Source organism: Ambystoma mexicanum, chromosome 2p (genome assembly GCF_040938575.1).
Source record: "Ambystoma mexicanum isolate Mex_15411 chromosome 2p, UKY_AmexF1_1, whole genome shotgun sequence".
NCBI lineage: Eukaryota > Metazoa > Chordata > Amphibia > Caudata > Ambystomatidae > Ambystoma > Ambystoma mexicanum.
The window spans coordinates 724030818-724047545 of NC_090923.1; the positions used below are offsets into that span (position 1 = coordinate 724030818).

At 49.1% G+C, this 16728-nt stretch overlaps 1 protein-coding gene across 1 annotated transcript in view; it reads left to right on the forward strand.

Annotated features, from left to right (window-relative positions):
* LOC138566724 (RAS guanyl-releasing protein 4-like) overlaps nt 1-16728 on the forward strand; it is a 670136-nt gene that overhangs the window by 540705 nt on the left and 112703 nt on the right. Inside the window, exon 13 of the mRNA XM_069644328.1 lies at nt 15865-16012. Coding sequence (XP_069500429.1) covers nt 15865-16012 — 148 coding nt within the window. The remainder of the gene's footprint in view (nt 1-15864; nt 16013-16728) is intronic.

Genomic DNA, 16728 nt, shown 5'->3' on the forward strand with positions numbered 1-16728 from the left:
GACCACCCCCACCACCCAAACGTACCCACCCCCTAACAGGCCCCAAGACACAAAACCCCTAATGGCCCACCCCCACCACCCAAACGTACCCACCCCCTACCAGGCCCCAAGACACAAAGCCCCTAATGGACCACCCCCACCACCCAAACGTACCCACCCCCTAACAGGCCCCAAGACACAAACCCCTAATGGACCACCCCACCACCCAAACGTACCCACCCCCTACCAGGCCCCAAGACACAAAACCCCTAATGGACCACCCCCACCACCTAAACGTACCCACCCCCTACCAGGCCCCAAGACACAAAACCCCTAATGGACCACCCCCATCACCCATACGTACCCACCCCCTCACACCCTTCGAGTCCACTTGTGTCCTGCAGTGCCTGACACACATGCCATCATTTCCGTGTGTGCTTCGGCGCTTGTGCATCCTTGCCCGAGGGCCCTGGTAGCCGACTCGAGCGCCTCCGTGGACTGGCTGAGGTGGAGCTGGATGGGGTGGATGCAGTGGGTGGCACTGAAGCTGGGATTGGTGGCAAATGTGCAAGATATGCCTGTTGGCCGATCAACATGGGCTCAAGAATCCTCAAGGTGTTGTCATTGCCTTCCCGCACATGGCGTGCCAGGGTCACTATTGTGCTGGCAAAGCGTCTAATGGACCTTGAGAGGCGACGTACAGATGTGCTGTAACACTCCAGCTGTAGCCTGGATTCCTCAAGCTGCCTTTCCACCAGCTGGGTGAGGGTAGACTGCTGCTCCTCCATCTGCTGCATGCGGGAATTGAGCTCTGCCATTGAGGGGGGTAGGTGACCTCATAGGACTGTGGATTGATGTGGGGCTGAACTGTAGCGCATGGAACGATGCCAAGTCATCCAGGGTGGGCACCTCCCCCTGAGGCCCAGTATCAGACTGCAGTGCCGGGGCACTTTTGTCGCTACATGCTGCCTCCTCTGCAGTGCAGATGCTTTCTGTGGAGGGTTGGAGGGGCATGATGGGTGCCCGCGGCACCTGTGTTGCATCAGGCAGCATGGAGATGGTGGAGATGTTGGTGATGGTGGCCGGCACATTTGTGGCAGATGCTACTGGGGGCAGAGATGCAGAACTGCTGGGAGCATCCTCCTGGGCAGGGGCGCTGGCTTGCACACGTGCTGGAGCAGATTGCCTGGGCTGTTGTGCGGTATCCCTGTCACTTGATACGGCTGTGGGGACACAGAGGCCATGCAATTAGTTATGTGGTGGTGCCTGATGGGTGCATCACATGCATCATACAGGTTGATCATTTAATAGTAGCATTTACATGCATCTGCTTGTTGCCGGAAATGCATTGTAGTGATATGGGTCAGCATCTCGATCATGATGGTGTCCTTTGGGCCAGCCATGCACTGCCTGGGGGGTTGTTAATGGGTCCTTTGGCCCAGTCATGCACTGCCTGGAGGGGGTTGTTAATGGGTCCTTTGGCCCAGTCATGCACTGCCTGGGGGGGGTGGTTAATGGGTCCTTTGGCCCAGTCATGCACTGCCTGGGGGGCGGGGGGGTTGTTAATGGGTCCTTTGGTCCAGTCATGCACTGCTGTGGGGGGGGTTGTTAATGGGTACTTTGGGCCACTCCTGGCCTCAACATATACTCATATGGCATTCATATTTGCACACTTACCAGCATCTGCAGGTGGGCTCACTCCTGCCTCAGCATCCCCAATCCCATGGATGCCCTCAAGGTGGAGGACACTGCTGCAGCGCTCCTCCCATGTTTGCAGCCTCAGTGGGGAAGGGGGTCCTGCACCTGCCCCACTGCTGCGTTGGCGGTGTGTGGAGATCAGGTTCCGCACCCTCAGCCTGAGGTCGTCCCACCGCTTGTGGCAGTCCCTTACGCTCCTCACAGTCACGCCCACAGCGGTGCACTTGCGTGCTGCTTCCGCCCACACTTCCTTCCTCCGCTGCTGTCTAGCACGCCGTTGATCGGCACTGAACAGCATCTCAGCATGCTCCACTATGTTCTCGACCGGAACAGTTGGCTCCGCCACACTAGAGCGCTGTTTGCACTGCCTCTGGGCTGGAATCCTGGCAGACCTGCTGGTGGTCCCTTCTGGCTTCTCACAGTGTGGATTCTGCTTGTGCTGACTCTGGATGGCAATGGATTGTGCTTTATATGATGGCCGCCTCTCTGTTTCCTGTTTTGGCGATCATGGTATTTCCGGTTCTGTGTCCGTGGCGACGGTGGCGGACACAGGTTTTACGCTACTTGTGGTGGCGCTATGTCCATTTCCATGGGTGTTTCCGTGGCGGCGGTTACACAGTTTCAGCGTCCGTGTGGTGCGCGCGACCGACAGCATGTAATCAGGCGGTCTTTCCGCAACCTTGTGGCTGCAGAAACTGTGTTACCACCGTCGCGGAATCACCGCAGTCCAGACCGAAAAAGTTGCAATGAGGCCCATAGACTTTAAAAAGTATTTCTTTAGAACGGTTTGTAAACCTTGTCTTGTATGCCGAAAGGCCTCAACAAAGTCAAAGTGGCTGTCGATGGTGTCAAAGACGGATTTGAAAACGGCGCTGGTTTACTCGGATTTGCCTTTGACTTTGGCATTGAGAGGTCTGACTCCGATGGAGTCGACAAAGTAGTAGAGTTCTTCGGTGGTACTCTCGACAACTTTCTAGACGTATCGCCAGCTTCATGCTCGGCTTTGAAGCAGTAGCCTTCGATTTCCCTTTGTTGTCTGAAGGAGCGGCCGGGGCATGGCTCTTGTGCGATTCTTTCGAGGGGGTCGAGGCCGCATTCTCAAAAATATGCATCATCTCCGTCCTAAATGCATCCCACTTTCTTGGGGAATCGAATTTTGTCGGGCATCTGATTACCTCGGTAGAGCAATCAGATGATGAAGAGGGAGACCTACGATGTCTCTTCTTCGCTGTTCTTTGAGGAAGAAGACGAAGACTGCCTCGAACGACTCCTCGATCAAGACCTGTTTGACTTTTTGTGCCGGGAGAAGTCTCTAGACTCGCCTGACTTTTCTCTCTCTTCGAAGAAGACTTCAAAGCCATCTGCGCTCACTGAGAGCTTTCTCTGTCATGGCTTGACAGGACCCGCAGTCGTTGGTACGGTGCCAGGAGCCCAGACACCCCAGGCAGACGCGGTGAGGATCCATAATAGACATTTTCAATCCGCAGTTGTGGCATTTTTTAAAACCCGACTTAGGTGTTGAAGGAGTCGATGGAGAAGAAATGTTTCTTGCGAAAAACTGAAGCGTGCCGTTAATAACTCGATGAGTAAGCTCGGAAAAAAACGGAACTGAAGCCAACAGGCGCTGCCTGTGCTATTTATTCTGACGATGACATTGACACTCGACGGAGGTCCTCGAGGGACATAGACACGATGACATTGCATACAGTGCCCTCTGTCGAATGAACATTTTTCCAGAGCGGCGAATCTGGAGAGATACAATATTATAAGATGAGGAATATGTGAGAGGACACAATCCATTCGAAGTGCATTTGCAGCTACAATAAAGTAATTAGCTCTCAGAAGACTGCTTTGAAAAAACACTGGCAGCAAATTTGAGCTCAAAGTTTGATGACAAGGCTTGCTTAAGTTAGCTCAAAGAGATCCCAGGAGGATGTGTTTTGGGCACAGACGTGCAGGAAGTGGGTGGGAATGGCCATGGGCAGTCAATGGGTGGGTAAAAAACCAAACACCTACAAGCTTTTTGTCCCTCTTCATAATGTAATAGTTTTTGCTTGGTACAGAGTAGCACACAAACTTCACTAGAAGGGGGGACAACACCGGGTACAGTGCGCCCCATTGAGAAAGCTGGAAGCATGACCAATAGCGGCAACCCATCCTTCACTTACACAAGCTCAGGGTTGGACTGGCCCTTTCGGTCTTTCGGCCCGTGGCCGAACAACTTTGGGGTCCCCTGGGGCCGGTTTTCCGGCAGCCACCTCTGGGCCGTTTTTAAAAAAAAAATTACAATGTAATTTATTGGCAGGCCTAGTGTGTGTGTGTGCATGCGGCAGCGCCATGGAGCAGCAACTTGCGAGTCGCGAGTACTGTGGTTCACAGCAGGCCACCGGCTGGAAAGTCAGATGGGGGAGTGGGGGGGGGGGGTTGGCTGGGCCGCCTGCGCCGCCTGGGCTGGGCAGCAGGGCAGGGCAGGGAGCCAGGAGGGAGGCGCCGCCGGCTGCACTGTCTGCAGTCTACTCTGCACACAAATCATCATAGCAAGGTAACATTAGATTTTGTTACGTTACCTTGCTTTGATGATTGCATCTGCATCATGCATGCATCATAATTTATGATGCATGCAGATGCTGGGCATAGCATAATTAAATTCATCACGGTCATTGGGCCACGGCCGGCCGCCGTGCTGGCCGCCCCGGCCGCCACTGCAGGGGCCGGTGCCGTGCCGCCTTTGATCTATGGGAGGGAGGCAGGCTGAAGCAATTGCAAACAACACTAAAGCAATTGTAACACCTGCCTCCCTCCGAGTCCTGACCGGGCTGACCCTGTGGGGGGCAGGGCAGCCTGCCTGCAGGGCTGAGAGCTGGGGCCGGCACTGCCAGAACAGACACATTTCACACTAGTTGCTTCAACTTTGCAGGAAGTGACAACACATTGCACTTCTTTGCAAAGTTGAATCAACTTCAGTTGTGCCTGGGGGCTGAGGCCCTGGGCCGCCAGCATCGCGGAACAAACAAGCCAATGAAAATTCGGCTGGGCCCGCCCAATAGACTGTGCCGGCCGCCAATTGACAGTATGCTGCTATTTCTTTGCTAATTGCCTTGACCCTGGGCCTCTGACCCACCCTGGTCCTGGGCTTGGCATGATTTATTTGGGCACAACGCAGTCACACTGACACAGCACTCGCCGGGCAGAGACTGAGAGAGAGCCACCAGTGCCACCAGGCACCAGCTGAGCTGAGCCCCAGTGCAACTCAAGCACACCAGTGGACCTCACCAACTTGGAGGCTGCCAGCCCAGTGCCACTAGTGCCCAGTGCCCACACACACAGCCACAGGAGGTCCGGAGCACCACCACCAGGCAGCAGGCGAGGCAGCCAGCAGACAGTGCCCAGTGCCACCCAGGCCACAGACAGCACAGCAGCCAGCCAGCCAACAGCCAGCCAGTATGCCCCTTAGGTAAGGACTCGTACTATTCTCGTAGGGGTTTGGCAAATGCAGGATGAGGCAGGGTCCACAGGGGGTCAAAGAACCCATTTGCGGCGAGTGACTGTGAATACCGTTTGTAAGCAAACAATAGAAATGCCTCTGTCGAGCCCGAGCGCTTCTATTTTCAGCAGGTCAAAACTGCCGGGGTTATTTCCTGGCCCCGGCCCTCACAGCAATACCCTTTCCATGTGTGCACTTGCACGCTCTGAATTTTTTTTTAATGTATGTAATGTGTTTATATAGAGCACAAAAATGTGCTGGGCCTCCTGCGACAGGGTCAGTGGGTGACACTCAGATCCGACTGCATGGCACAGTGAAACCTGTGTTTTGAATTAATGTGCACATTTGCAGCAAGTGCGTACAGAAAGATGGTGAGTTTTGGTGAGGCAATATTGGATGGGTGGAGCGCGGGGATCTCGTTGCCCCCTAAATTTTGCAGCAAAAAACAGCAAAAGAAGCACTGTAAAAATGGTTTGGTAAAAACACAGAAGAGACCTCTCTGGATGCAGCTCACAGCCTCAGCACTAGTCACTCGAGGCGCTGAGTTTGCTACTGCGCTCCGCGAGGATCCTGGGGGCTCCCTTTGAACACGTCCTATGCAGGAGTTCACTGCAGCAAGCCTTTTTCCTCACAGGCTTCAGGAACTGTCGCAACATGAGCCATTTCTTAGTTTTGGCTATTAGATGGTGCTTAAGTCAGTGTCACTTATAAACCCAAAATGTCACATGAGAGTACAGCTATGAGGGAGATGGCATGTGAGAAGGCGTTTAGTTATTTACCCACCCATTGACTGCCCGGCGCCATGCTAACCCTATAGCCGTTCACCCCCGCCACCTGCCCCTCCCCACGGCATCAATTTGAGCTTGCTCTTTCAAGCAGTAACATAAAACTCTAGTCCACACAAGTGCTATTGCTAAGCAGCCGTCTGAAAGTTATTGGCTTAATTTCAGTTTTAAATGTGCTCCTGATGCCAAAAAACTCTTAACCAGTTATGTCTTCAGCCACTTCATTTGCAAGTAATGTGTGTCCTCTCATCCATTCCATGCACTGAATTACTGTTAAAAACAAACATTGGCACATTCAACAGTTTGGACTTGTGTACAGATGGGCCTTAGCTGTGTCCTGCTGTCGCATGCCCAGGTATTTGCACCATTTAACCTGCAGTCCGGACCTCCAATTCCTGGTGAGCTGCAGGGGTACCCAGTGGCACCACCAGCTAGCTCATTAAGTTTTCGCGGACGCGGCGGGGTTAGTTCTGATGGTGGACGTTCCTGAACTCCTGATGGTAGGTCGCTTTTGCCAAGTGTGTTGTGTCGCAGCCCAATGTGCACTTTTTTTTAGTCCGGACCGCTCTGGTGATTCGGGTTCCCCCCATGGATGTCACCCCCCCCCCTTCACGTGGCATGCATGGTCTTAGCCAGCACTGACAGAAATCCAAAACCCATCTTTTTAACTAATGCCCTATCCCTCTGGCTCATTCCATCTTTATCTGAGCCATATAGCACCTAGATGCCCATGGGCTTTGTGCGCTTGCAAAAATTGTCACATAAATAAATAAATAAATAACCAAGCGATAGATGGGAGTACTTTTGCTATGATCTCAGATCAGAGCCCAAGTAAGGAGTGAGTAGCTTCTGTAGTACCAATTCTTTTTTTTTAAATGTTGTCTTGTGTTTGTAGTTCTCTAGTCCAGGTACTTTCAAAATAGCAAATGCAAACTCAGTGGGTTACAAGGGCCTCTAAACACTAGCTTGGGGCCCTGCTGGTTTGCATAGATTACGTTTTATACTGTATATACACTGTCCCTTGTCCTTGGTCTATGTGCCTCATTTTACATGTGCCCCAAGATCACCCGGCTCACTTTATTCATCCGGCCATTGCATCTTGAAAAGGCACTATGCAAAGCCCCTCCCCCCACCTGCACTGTATCCTTTCATGTCTGTTGGAAATGACATCCCTGGGTTTAATAAATGATATCCACACACACCACGCTGGTAAAAACATGAGATGACTTGGCAATGCATTTTATGAACTGAGATTGACTAAACATTGGTGAAGAAAAAAATCCATTGTTACGTTTGGTTGCAAGTTCCTGTGAAACAGTGATAGAGGGTGTGTGTCTGTCCACTAGGTCCGCGTAAACGTGGCTTCTGTAGAGAAGATGTCACTTGTGTGTCTTGTGTATTGCCTTTTCCTGTTAGTTGATGTAATGTAATCGGGAAAGTTTGCCTCCCCCACCCTCCACTTCAACTTCCCACCCACCGTCTGCACCTAACCAATTCAATGACCACAAAACACACACGGAGGAGCAACAGCGTCCAGTAAAAGCCATTTGCAAGTTGCAACCGATGGGCAGGACGCCATGATGTGTTGGTTTAAATTACTTTAGACTGCCTGGGTGACTGGGGCGATTGTAGATTGGGAAGCATTTCACCCAGGCCTAGTAAAACATGAACAGGCAGTTGCCTGCCTCGTGTCAGAAGTGCATTTGCCACAGTCCAGTTAACATCCTTATCTCTGGACGGGGGCAACTGGTAAACTAACACAAACGGGCCCAAAGTTTCTAAAATAGAACGAAAGTCGCCCCCCCTTCTGTGGCCATTGCCATTTTGTTTGTTGGAAGTGTCCCCCCAGCACAGGTAAACACGGTGGCTTCTACCTGTACCTGGCACATGGGGAGGGGAGCTATGCAAATGGCCGTGGTACGCAAGTGCATAAACGCTCACCCAGCAGATGTTCTGTTGGGCACAGCGCTCTGTTGCCATTCGTACGGTCTCCAGGCGCTCTGGCAGGTTTGGAATTAGGGGTGCTTGAGGTTAGACCATACCCACTCACACTCTCCATGAGCTTTCTTTTTTCTTTTCTTCTCATTTCAGCCACAACATTGTGGCCTTTAATTGTGATCAGGTCCTTCTAGGTAGGCTGCACTGTCTGATAACAGTGTGCCAACGGTTGTTACCTTAAGTCACTCGCTGGGCCATTACGAGATTGTACAGCCCACCTGGAATGCCATTATCAGTTAATTACCACCTGGGGAGTTGCAGAATACCATTAGCAGGCAAGTAATGCGGGATGTATCAGTCAGTATAAACCCACATCCATTCCTGTTTCCTGTGCCTCTCCTGCAGTCTTCCATGTGTTTTGTTTTGGCTGGTGCCGTGGACACCGAATTCGCCCATCACAGTCCCTGCCCCCACACCACCTCCACCAGTCCCTCACACCCCTGCAGATCATTCCCTCAGACACATACGCTCACTTACCTGCCACAGGTGTCTCTCTCTTCGCGCTACATCTTGGCCGCAGCTTCATGATTTAGAAATAGTAAAAAGACTGCCGCCCTATTCTTAACAACGGCTTTATTCGTTCATAGATTTTTTAGACGATAATTGGCCATGTGCGAAATGCACAAAGCTGATTCCGTGGCATAACACAGAACAGGCTTCCTATTATGATAATGATGTGTTATTTATATAGCGCCTTAATCCAAAGTGCTTTACAGAGCACATATTTACATACAATATCACCCAACCTGGGAGCAGCCTCAGACTGGCCTGTAGGACAATAGGTCCAGGGCCAACCAAAAACACAAAATGCTGGTGTGGGCCTGTTTTTGGCCAAAGTGGGACCCTTATTGGCCCATGTGGGCCAGTTTGATGAGTTAATTCACACTGCGACTAGTAGTTTTGACCAGTGTTGCTGAATAAATATTCTTTAAAATGTACAATTTGCTTGTCACTTTATCAAAAAGGTCCCCCTTGGTACTATTCAAACAGTATCACAAAAGGAATGAAAAGCCATTTGCAACTGCGGGCCACTTTTTCTTTGGTGCCTGAGACAATTGCATGGCCCAGTCTGACCCCGAATGATAGCTAGCCTTTGTTGCTGACTGTGTGCAGTTCGGAAGCATCCCACAGTGTCTTTGTCGAGGGCATAGGGGCATTGGTATCCCGAAAGGGGCCAGGGACAGGCAGTGATGTGTACGTTGGCTGTTTAGTCGTTGTCTGGAGGGAGGGGTCTGACGTTACTCTGTGAGATGCAGTAGTTGTTCTTCAAAGAGTGTGATTGGACGTGAAGTGTTTGGGCACACAATTAAAATAGGGTGCCAAGGGCAAAAACCAGTGGCACAACCATTACACCGGGGCAACGAATTCATACAAGCCCACATCAGTAGCCCACAGTTTGGGATCCATCCGGATTCCTTCTGCCGCTACAGCCCTCTCGGTCTTGCCCGGCCGACACAGCACCAAACTTTCTGCTACTGCAGGAAATGTGGAACACAGGGAAGGCGTCTTTTGGTGCAGTACCTCATGCTTTATTTATTATTTTTTGTATTTATTTTGCATTTTTAAAGCGCTCACAACTGGCAATTAATTCAAATCCCTACCCAGATCCTTAGTGCATGTGTACTCTTGGTGCAAATAATGCTGTGCCTCCAAGCGGAAGCAGATAAGCGTGCGTCATGCGCACTGCAAGCAGAAGGTAAACGCAGAACTGATGAAATGCTGACCCTTCCAGCTGGGATGGAGTGGGGGAGCTGGGACACGTTGGTATTTGACAAAGGTTTGGCAGAGGGCGTGCCAAACAGAACTTAACTGGTCTGCTGTTTAATCTCAGTTACCAGTTTAATGGTATCCACTACGTAATAATTGCTCATTTTACTATAGCTGATAGGATAGCTCAGTGGGTTGAGTGCTCGCTGCTGTGATGTGTGTGCGTGATCTGCAGGTTGCAGCTTCAAATCCCCAGCAAGGCCATCTCAGCCTTTCATCCTTCTGAGGTCGATAAATGAGTACCAACACAGGTTGGGTGATATTGTATGCATATTTGTTCTATAAAAAAGATCTTAAGTGTAAGTGCTATACAATAACATATTATCATTTGGCCTTGGATGTCTGCTTGCATTCACAGTAATTTGACAAAATGGATATATACACACAGATATTAATGATACATATGGTGATCCATTCTTGCATGCAAAGTTATGTTATTTTATGAGTTGTGTTGTAATGTAACAGACACATGAACCCTCCATAAGTAGCATTTTCTGTAGAGTCGTGAATTGACGCGATTCACAGGTGATGGTTTGAGGGCCACTATTTTTGATGCGAGGGGTGGGCCACTTTTTTGAGGCGAGGGGCGGGCCACTTTTTTGAGGCGAGGGATGGGCCACTTTTCTTGGGGTGTTCGGGCCTGTTTCTTGTCCCAGTCCGACCATGCACAAGCTAGGCGGTTGCCCAATAACGCAACAATTAAAACGGGGGTCGATCAGTAACAACATGCAGCCGGCAAGCAACCTCAAGACAAATGAAAACAAAAAGCACAGTGCAAATCTAATATTCAAACAAGAATAATCACTCACAAATCAAGTTTCTTGCGCATGCACTACAAGTGGAGTAACCAGCCATGTGACAGGTTTATATCTACAACCCAGGACCCTGACGCGGGGCAAAGCAAGGTTTGAACATGCCACCCACAAATAGGGGTAGATCATGGACGGCACGCAACAAGCTAAATGTATCACAAACATGGCAGTCTTTCGAATTGCCGAATTGAGGGGAAACCACCTGTACAAAAGCGTAAGCACTCAAATTTATGCACACCCGGACAGAGCCTACTGATGCAGCTTGGAGCCTGGCAAAGCCAACACACAAGCCAATGCGTATCTGCATCAGCCGGAAACAAAGGCCATGAAAAGGAGAACCTGTTGAAAGGGATCTCCAACTACAAGCAGCTATCCAAAACGGAGCTTGCCAAATATTTCTGTGTACGCAGAATAAACACAGAACCCTGAACGGGGTTCAAAACAATGAGCAACTAAGGAACACCTGTACTCAGGGGACCCAGTTGCAACAACACTACTGAGGTAGTGAAGCATGCAGGACATCAGGGGCCAGCTATAAGGAGGGATGTATACGAATTGTTCGAACTACAATTGTTCGAATTACAATTGACCTTTGCACAATTGACCGAATTGTGAAGGTCAATTGTTACATATATGCGGGGGGAAACACCCCGCAACCCCCCATTATATATATAAATATATATATATACATATATATATATTACCAAACCAATATATATATATATATATATATATATATATATGTATATATATATATATATATATATATATATATATCTTCAAAGCACTGAAAGACGTCAGGCTGGGTGAGTAGCACTCTTCATAGTTTCAGAAATAACCAAAGTCCGGACATCCAGGTTGAAAAAAATTGTATTCTTTATTAATGCCTTGCAAGTGGCAAAATTCAATTTAAAAAGCCATAAAGGTAAGACTCTCCCAAAGTGCAAGTATCCGTGCGCGTTTGGAACGTTAACGCTTTTCGCGGCTTGCCTCGCCGCTTGGTCACTTGTGCAAAGGTCAATTCGGACCCTCGACTTTCGGTCAATTCGGTAATTCGAACAATTGTGTTCGAACAATTTGGGTAATACCATAAGGAGCCAGGTGAAGAAGGGGTGATGACAACAAAGTCAGGTAAGTAGGAGAGAACCCCCACAGGACACCAGAAGACACAGATCCCGCATCCCCACCGAGGGGCACCCAACCAGCCAGGGTCCCAAATAAACACACACACAGGCAGACGAACAGCGAGCCAGCCCCACAAACAGTTCAAAGAACTGGAACAAAGACAGGACAAACGACCAAACAGTCAGGTAACACAGTAAGCAGAGCCCAGTCTAGACCATACCAAACACAGCTCAACTGCCTCCATAAGTCCACGGACGTATCCCCCTCACATGGCAATCACATGGCAATCCCTCACAGAAAGACAGAGCCGGGCCTGTTAGCACAGCTATCAGAGCCTTTCCCTTAACATCGGCCCCATCCGGCCACACAGTTTGAAAAACCCGGCCGGGCGAAACCTCTGCCTTCACCTCTCACTAGGGCAAAAAACCCAGTGCCACAGTTCAGGGGCAATAATAATACACATAACCAAAGTGTGAGCCGAAGGTTAACAACAAACCCAGAAACCAAGGCGCCAGCAAGCGAGAAGTGTTCCAGACCATCAGGACCACCCGCAACATGCAGGTAGTACTCAAGCGGGTGACCAGCTTCCAGCGGTTCAAGGTGGCCGAGGCAGGATGGGAAATAACATCACACAGATAACAGGACAAACAAACACAACCAGGGGCTAGGATAAAAGCCCAGGCTTGCCGCAGGCAAGCTAAGGTAACAGATAAAGGATATATTTCCAAAACATAGTCAACACCCTCCATTAAGGGTACAGCTAGTCAGATAGCGAAGCAGATGGAGCGCTCATTTTTACATCAGGGCAGAGCCTGCTGACGCATATTCAAACCCGGGCAGGGCCATACCCAGCCTTTCATTTTCCCCCAAGGTCGATAAATGAACACCACGCACTGTGGCTATTTAGCAGCGCTCAGATGCCTGAGGGTCCATAGCGCCATATAAATAGCAAAAAACAGGACATGCGATGCATGTGTTTACATAACGGAATAGAGAAGGAAACAAAAGGGGTAGCGGAAGTTACAAGAGAATAAGGCGTATGTTTTAAGGCACAAGGAAAGACCACTAACACATGGGTAGCATCACAAGTCAGGCAGCAAGTACTTCAAGATGCCAGAGTTTAGGGCAACACAGCCCCACAAGGCAGCAAAATACACAGAGGAAAATATCAGCAAGAAATAGAAGACAAAGCCAACAACCGTAGGCTGGGGCCTGAAAACTGCAAGTAGCACTGAATCCAAAAACGGGTTCTACAGAAAATAATAAGCAGTGAACAAAACACCACACAACACAACAGGCCGATGCCCGACGGCTGAGGCTATAGTGCTGCAAGTAGCACGGAACCTGTTCAACGAAATGAGCTGCAGTGGGGAACAAACACTACACAGCACAACAGGCCGAAGCCAGAAGGCCGGGGCCAGGGTGCTTTACATAAGCACCGAACCCGAAAAACGGTCCAAACATAAGTAAAAAGCAGTGCGGAATAAAACACCACACAGCACAACAGTCCAATGCAGAAGGCCTGGGTGCTTTACATAAGCACCGAACCTGAGAAACGGTTCCAACATAAAGAATAAGCAGTGCGGAATAAACACCACACAGCACATCAGGCCAATGCCCGAGAACGGGGGCCAGAGTGCTCCAAGTAGCACGTAACCGGGAAACAGGTTCAACAAAATTAATATGCAGCGTGGGGAAAAAGCTCCACACAGCACAATGCAACAGGCCAACAAACGGCCGAGGGCCAGGGCCAGAGAGCTACAACATAGCTTGTTAACAAACAAGAGTATAACAGGGGTGGACCGTCCCTTAGAAGACCCGGGAAATTCCACAATGGTTACCGAACCTCAGGGCACATGGGGGAGTTACCTACCCATATAAAATGAAGGTGCCCTGGTCGTTGGAATCATGTTCCAGGGTCCAATTTGAGCAACTACACATAGGGTTACTCCACCCCTGTTCGCAAATTCACTCCAGGTGGTTAAACAACACACAGCACAGACAAACAAACAGGGATAGATAATCAGGCCAATGCCACAGAGGGCTTCTGGAAGCCTCAAACCTATACACATTTTTTTAAAAATAGATAAACAGGCCAACGCCACAAAGGCCGGGGCCAGAAAGCAGCTAAACTAGCAGATTAAATAAACTATTTGGATTTATGAGCAAACACGGGAAAACAGGGGAATCAACCGGGGCTCTCCTGGAACATGCGCTTAACACTAGCTTAAGGTGGGAATCAAAATTTTTCCAAACAAGCAGGCCTTGGTTGTGCACAGAAAAGAAAAAAACTTAGAGCAGCCATACATAGGCAAATCTGAGGCCAGCACAAGACACCAGCTCACACATAACTACAAACCAAACCCCTACAGGGTCTAACGCCAGGCACGATCAAGGGAATAGCCAAACCAAGGGGAACAGACTATGCAGCTAGGAAAGAAAAAGCACCAACTTTTGGGGGAAACCTGGACAGACGGTAACCCATCCAGGTCATGGTGGCACGGGCCAGAGGGGGTAACCTCTGGACCCGGTGCCCAAAAGTATGATATTATTATGATATGCAATTATTGTTTGTTTCCATAACCATATCTGTAACATTAAAATCTTACAGCCTTTTATTGCAAACACTTGACCATATTGTTGTGGTGTAATAGTTCATGGGGAGGGCAAGGGCCGTAAAACATGACGCACACACCCAACAACAACTAATGTAAGTCTGCTGCATATGGGTCCAACAGTTATGGGCAATGCCGCCGGGACGCCCAAGGCGAGGCCAGGTAACTGTTGTTACATGGCAGCAGGATCACGAGAGGGGCAGCAGCCCTCCTACAGGGTCAGCGTCCCTCTCCTCCCCACAGATAAGGGAGACAGCAGGTTCTGGCACATCAAAGCGCAGGAAGGGTGAGGTAATAAAAATACCTCACCCTTCCACGAGAATATATGTGTGCATTGCACCCATGAGACCCAGGCAGGGAAATACAAAGGGATGCCCCCTGGTGGCAGACGGGGCCTCATTAGTCTTTAGCTGCAGGCTGGCCTAAGAGGTTGGTGCAAAGCCCCCCCACACACACTACAAAGACCCAAGGGGTGCCCTGGGTGCTATATAATGAGATGCTTGCAGCTCCAAAAGCACAAACTGTTTGTGGACCCTGCACAGGAACCCAAACAGGATAGGGAAGTTTGCTGTGCTACTCAGCGTCTTCCTGCTCTTTTTCTTTTCAACAAACCCTCCCCCCCACCCTAGAAAAAGGGGAGAAGAACAATGGAAAGAAACTCAGGACAACGTACAGTGACCACAACAAGTCGTGGGACAAGAAAGGCGGCACGGGCCAGAGGGGGTAACGTCTGGACCCGGTGCCCAAAAGTATGATATTATTATGATATGCGATTATTGTTTATGTTCCCATAACCATATTTGTAACAATAAAATCCTACGGCCTTTTATTGCCAACACTTGACCATATTGTTGTGGTGTAACATTTCATGGGGAGGGCAAGGGCCGTAAGACATGATGCACACAACCCCCAACAACTAATGTAAGTCTGCAGCATATGGGTTCAACAGTTACTCAACAATGGTGATAGAAACATACTGCATTCCATCATTAGGGCAGCCGTCCAAGCGTGATCTTTATACACGAGCCACATCCGAATCTGTGCATTAGCTCCGGTATGGCTAATTAACCCTCAAGATTCTGTCATATGTGGCCTATTTATCTTTACGTTGCACCTCCAACAAAATTAAATTAAGCCTATAGCTCTCAAATGTACAGTTCCCAAATTATATCATTGGTTGGTTTCCATTGCTATTGTTGATGATCTTGTGAATAGTTGATGGATTGTTTGTTTCTTACTCTATATGTTTATACTGATCCTTAATTGATTTATATCCATTTAAATCTCCCAATTGCCTAGTCTGATGTATAGCTATATTTCCTTCTTATTTATTAAATATAGAGTGCTAATAATAATGTCTAAACAAAAAATAAGTACAGTCATCTACCACTCAGTCCTTCACCATAATTAACAATGGCAGAAGGCCCCGCCGTACGTCTTACATCCTGCCCCCACTGGTCCCTGCAGCAGAATGGGCCTTAACCCCCGAGTTCTGCCCCTGCAGATGCGCAAGGCAAAAATCCACCATACTTCTATACTATCCCTACTCAGTATTCATGTGCTCAGTGACTAACATGTGCTTCCCTTTCCTTCTACTGTAGCAGCGAGGGCCCATTCAGCCGCGATGAGATCACAGCCTACTTCATGAAAGCCAGCTCGGAATGCTCCAAGCTGGGCCTCGGCTTTCTGCACAACTTTGTTGAAGCGAGCTTCAAAAAGCCCCCCTTCTGCCACAACTGCGATGGTTTCGTAAGTTCTTCAGAAAAATCTGTTGTTACTGATTGTGTGACCCAATAAAGCAGCAACTAACCGGTAAAACACATGTGGTGGGAGGTGGTGGGAGTTAGTGCCACAGTGGTTACCTAAGGTCTGAGATTCCTCAGTTAATTTCTTTAAATCAGGATACAATTTGTCCTGGTCAGACACTGCATGCTTTTTAAATCCTGCCTCTTTCCTTTTCCTTAATCTGGGGGTGCTACTCTCTCATCTTCAGTATCCCCAATCAGTCATGTTTTTTTTTCTGGAGCATATGCAAATTATGCTCATTTTAACCCATCGTGTTCTGTACAATACCACATGCACTCGAGATGGATTTTCTGAATACCTACCCTCTTAGCAAAGATTGCCCAGCAGCATTTAAAGTGGCTTTGAAGTAGCTAGACGCATGTCTGTGCCATTGTATTGTGTCTCATATATTTGCCATGCCCAATGAAACACATTGATTTTATTTACTGGGCATTTGTATGGCGCCTATACACAGGTGTTTCCAGGTGCCACAAGACTAAAAGGGGGGCTTGGTGGGGTACATGGGGAAAGTATGAGAATACAACAACAAAGAAACGGTTACATTGGTCTTGTGACAATCCTATTGTGCAAGTGCATGAACAACGTGAAAGTGCAAGGGTTGAGGGGTAGAGGGAAAAGTGCAGAAGACGGGGTGGTCAAGTGCTCTTTGAGCCGAGGTG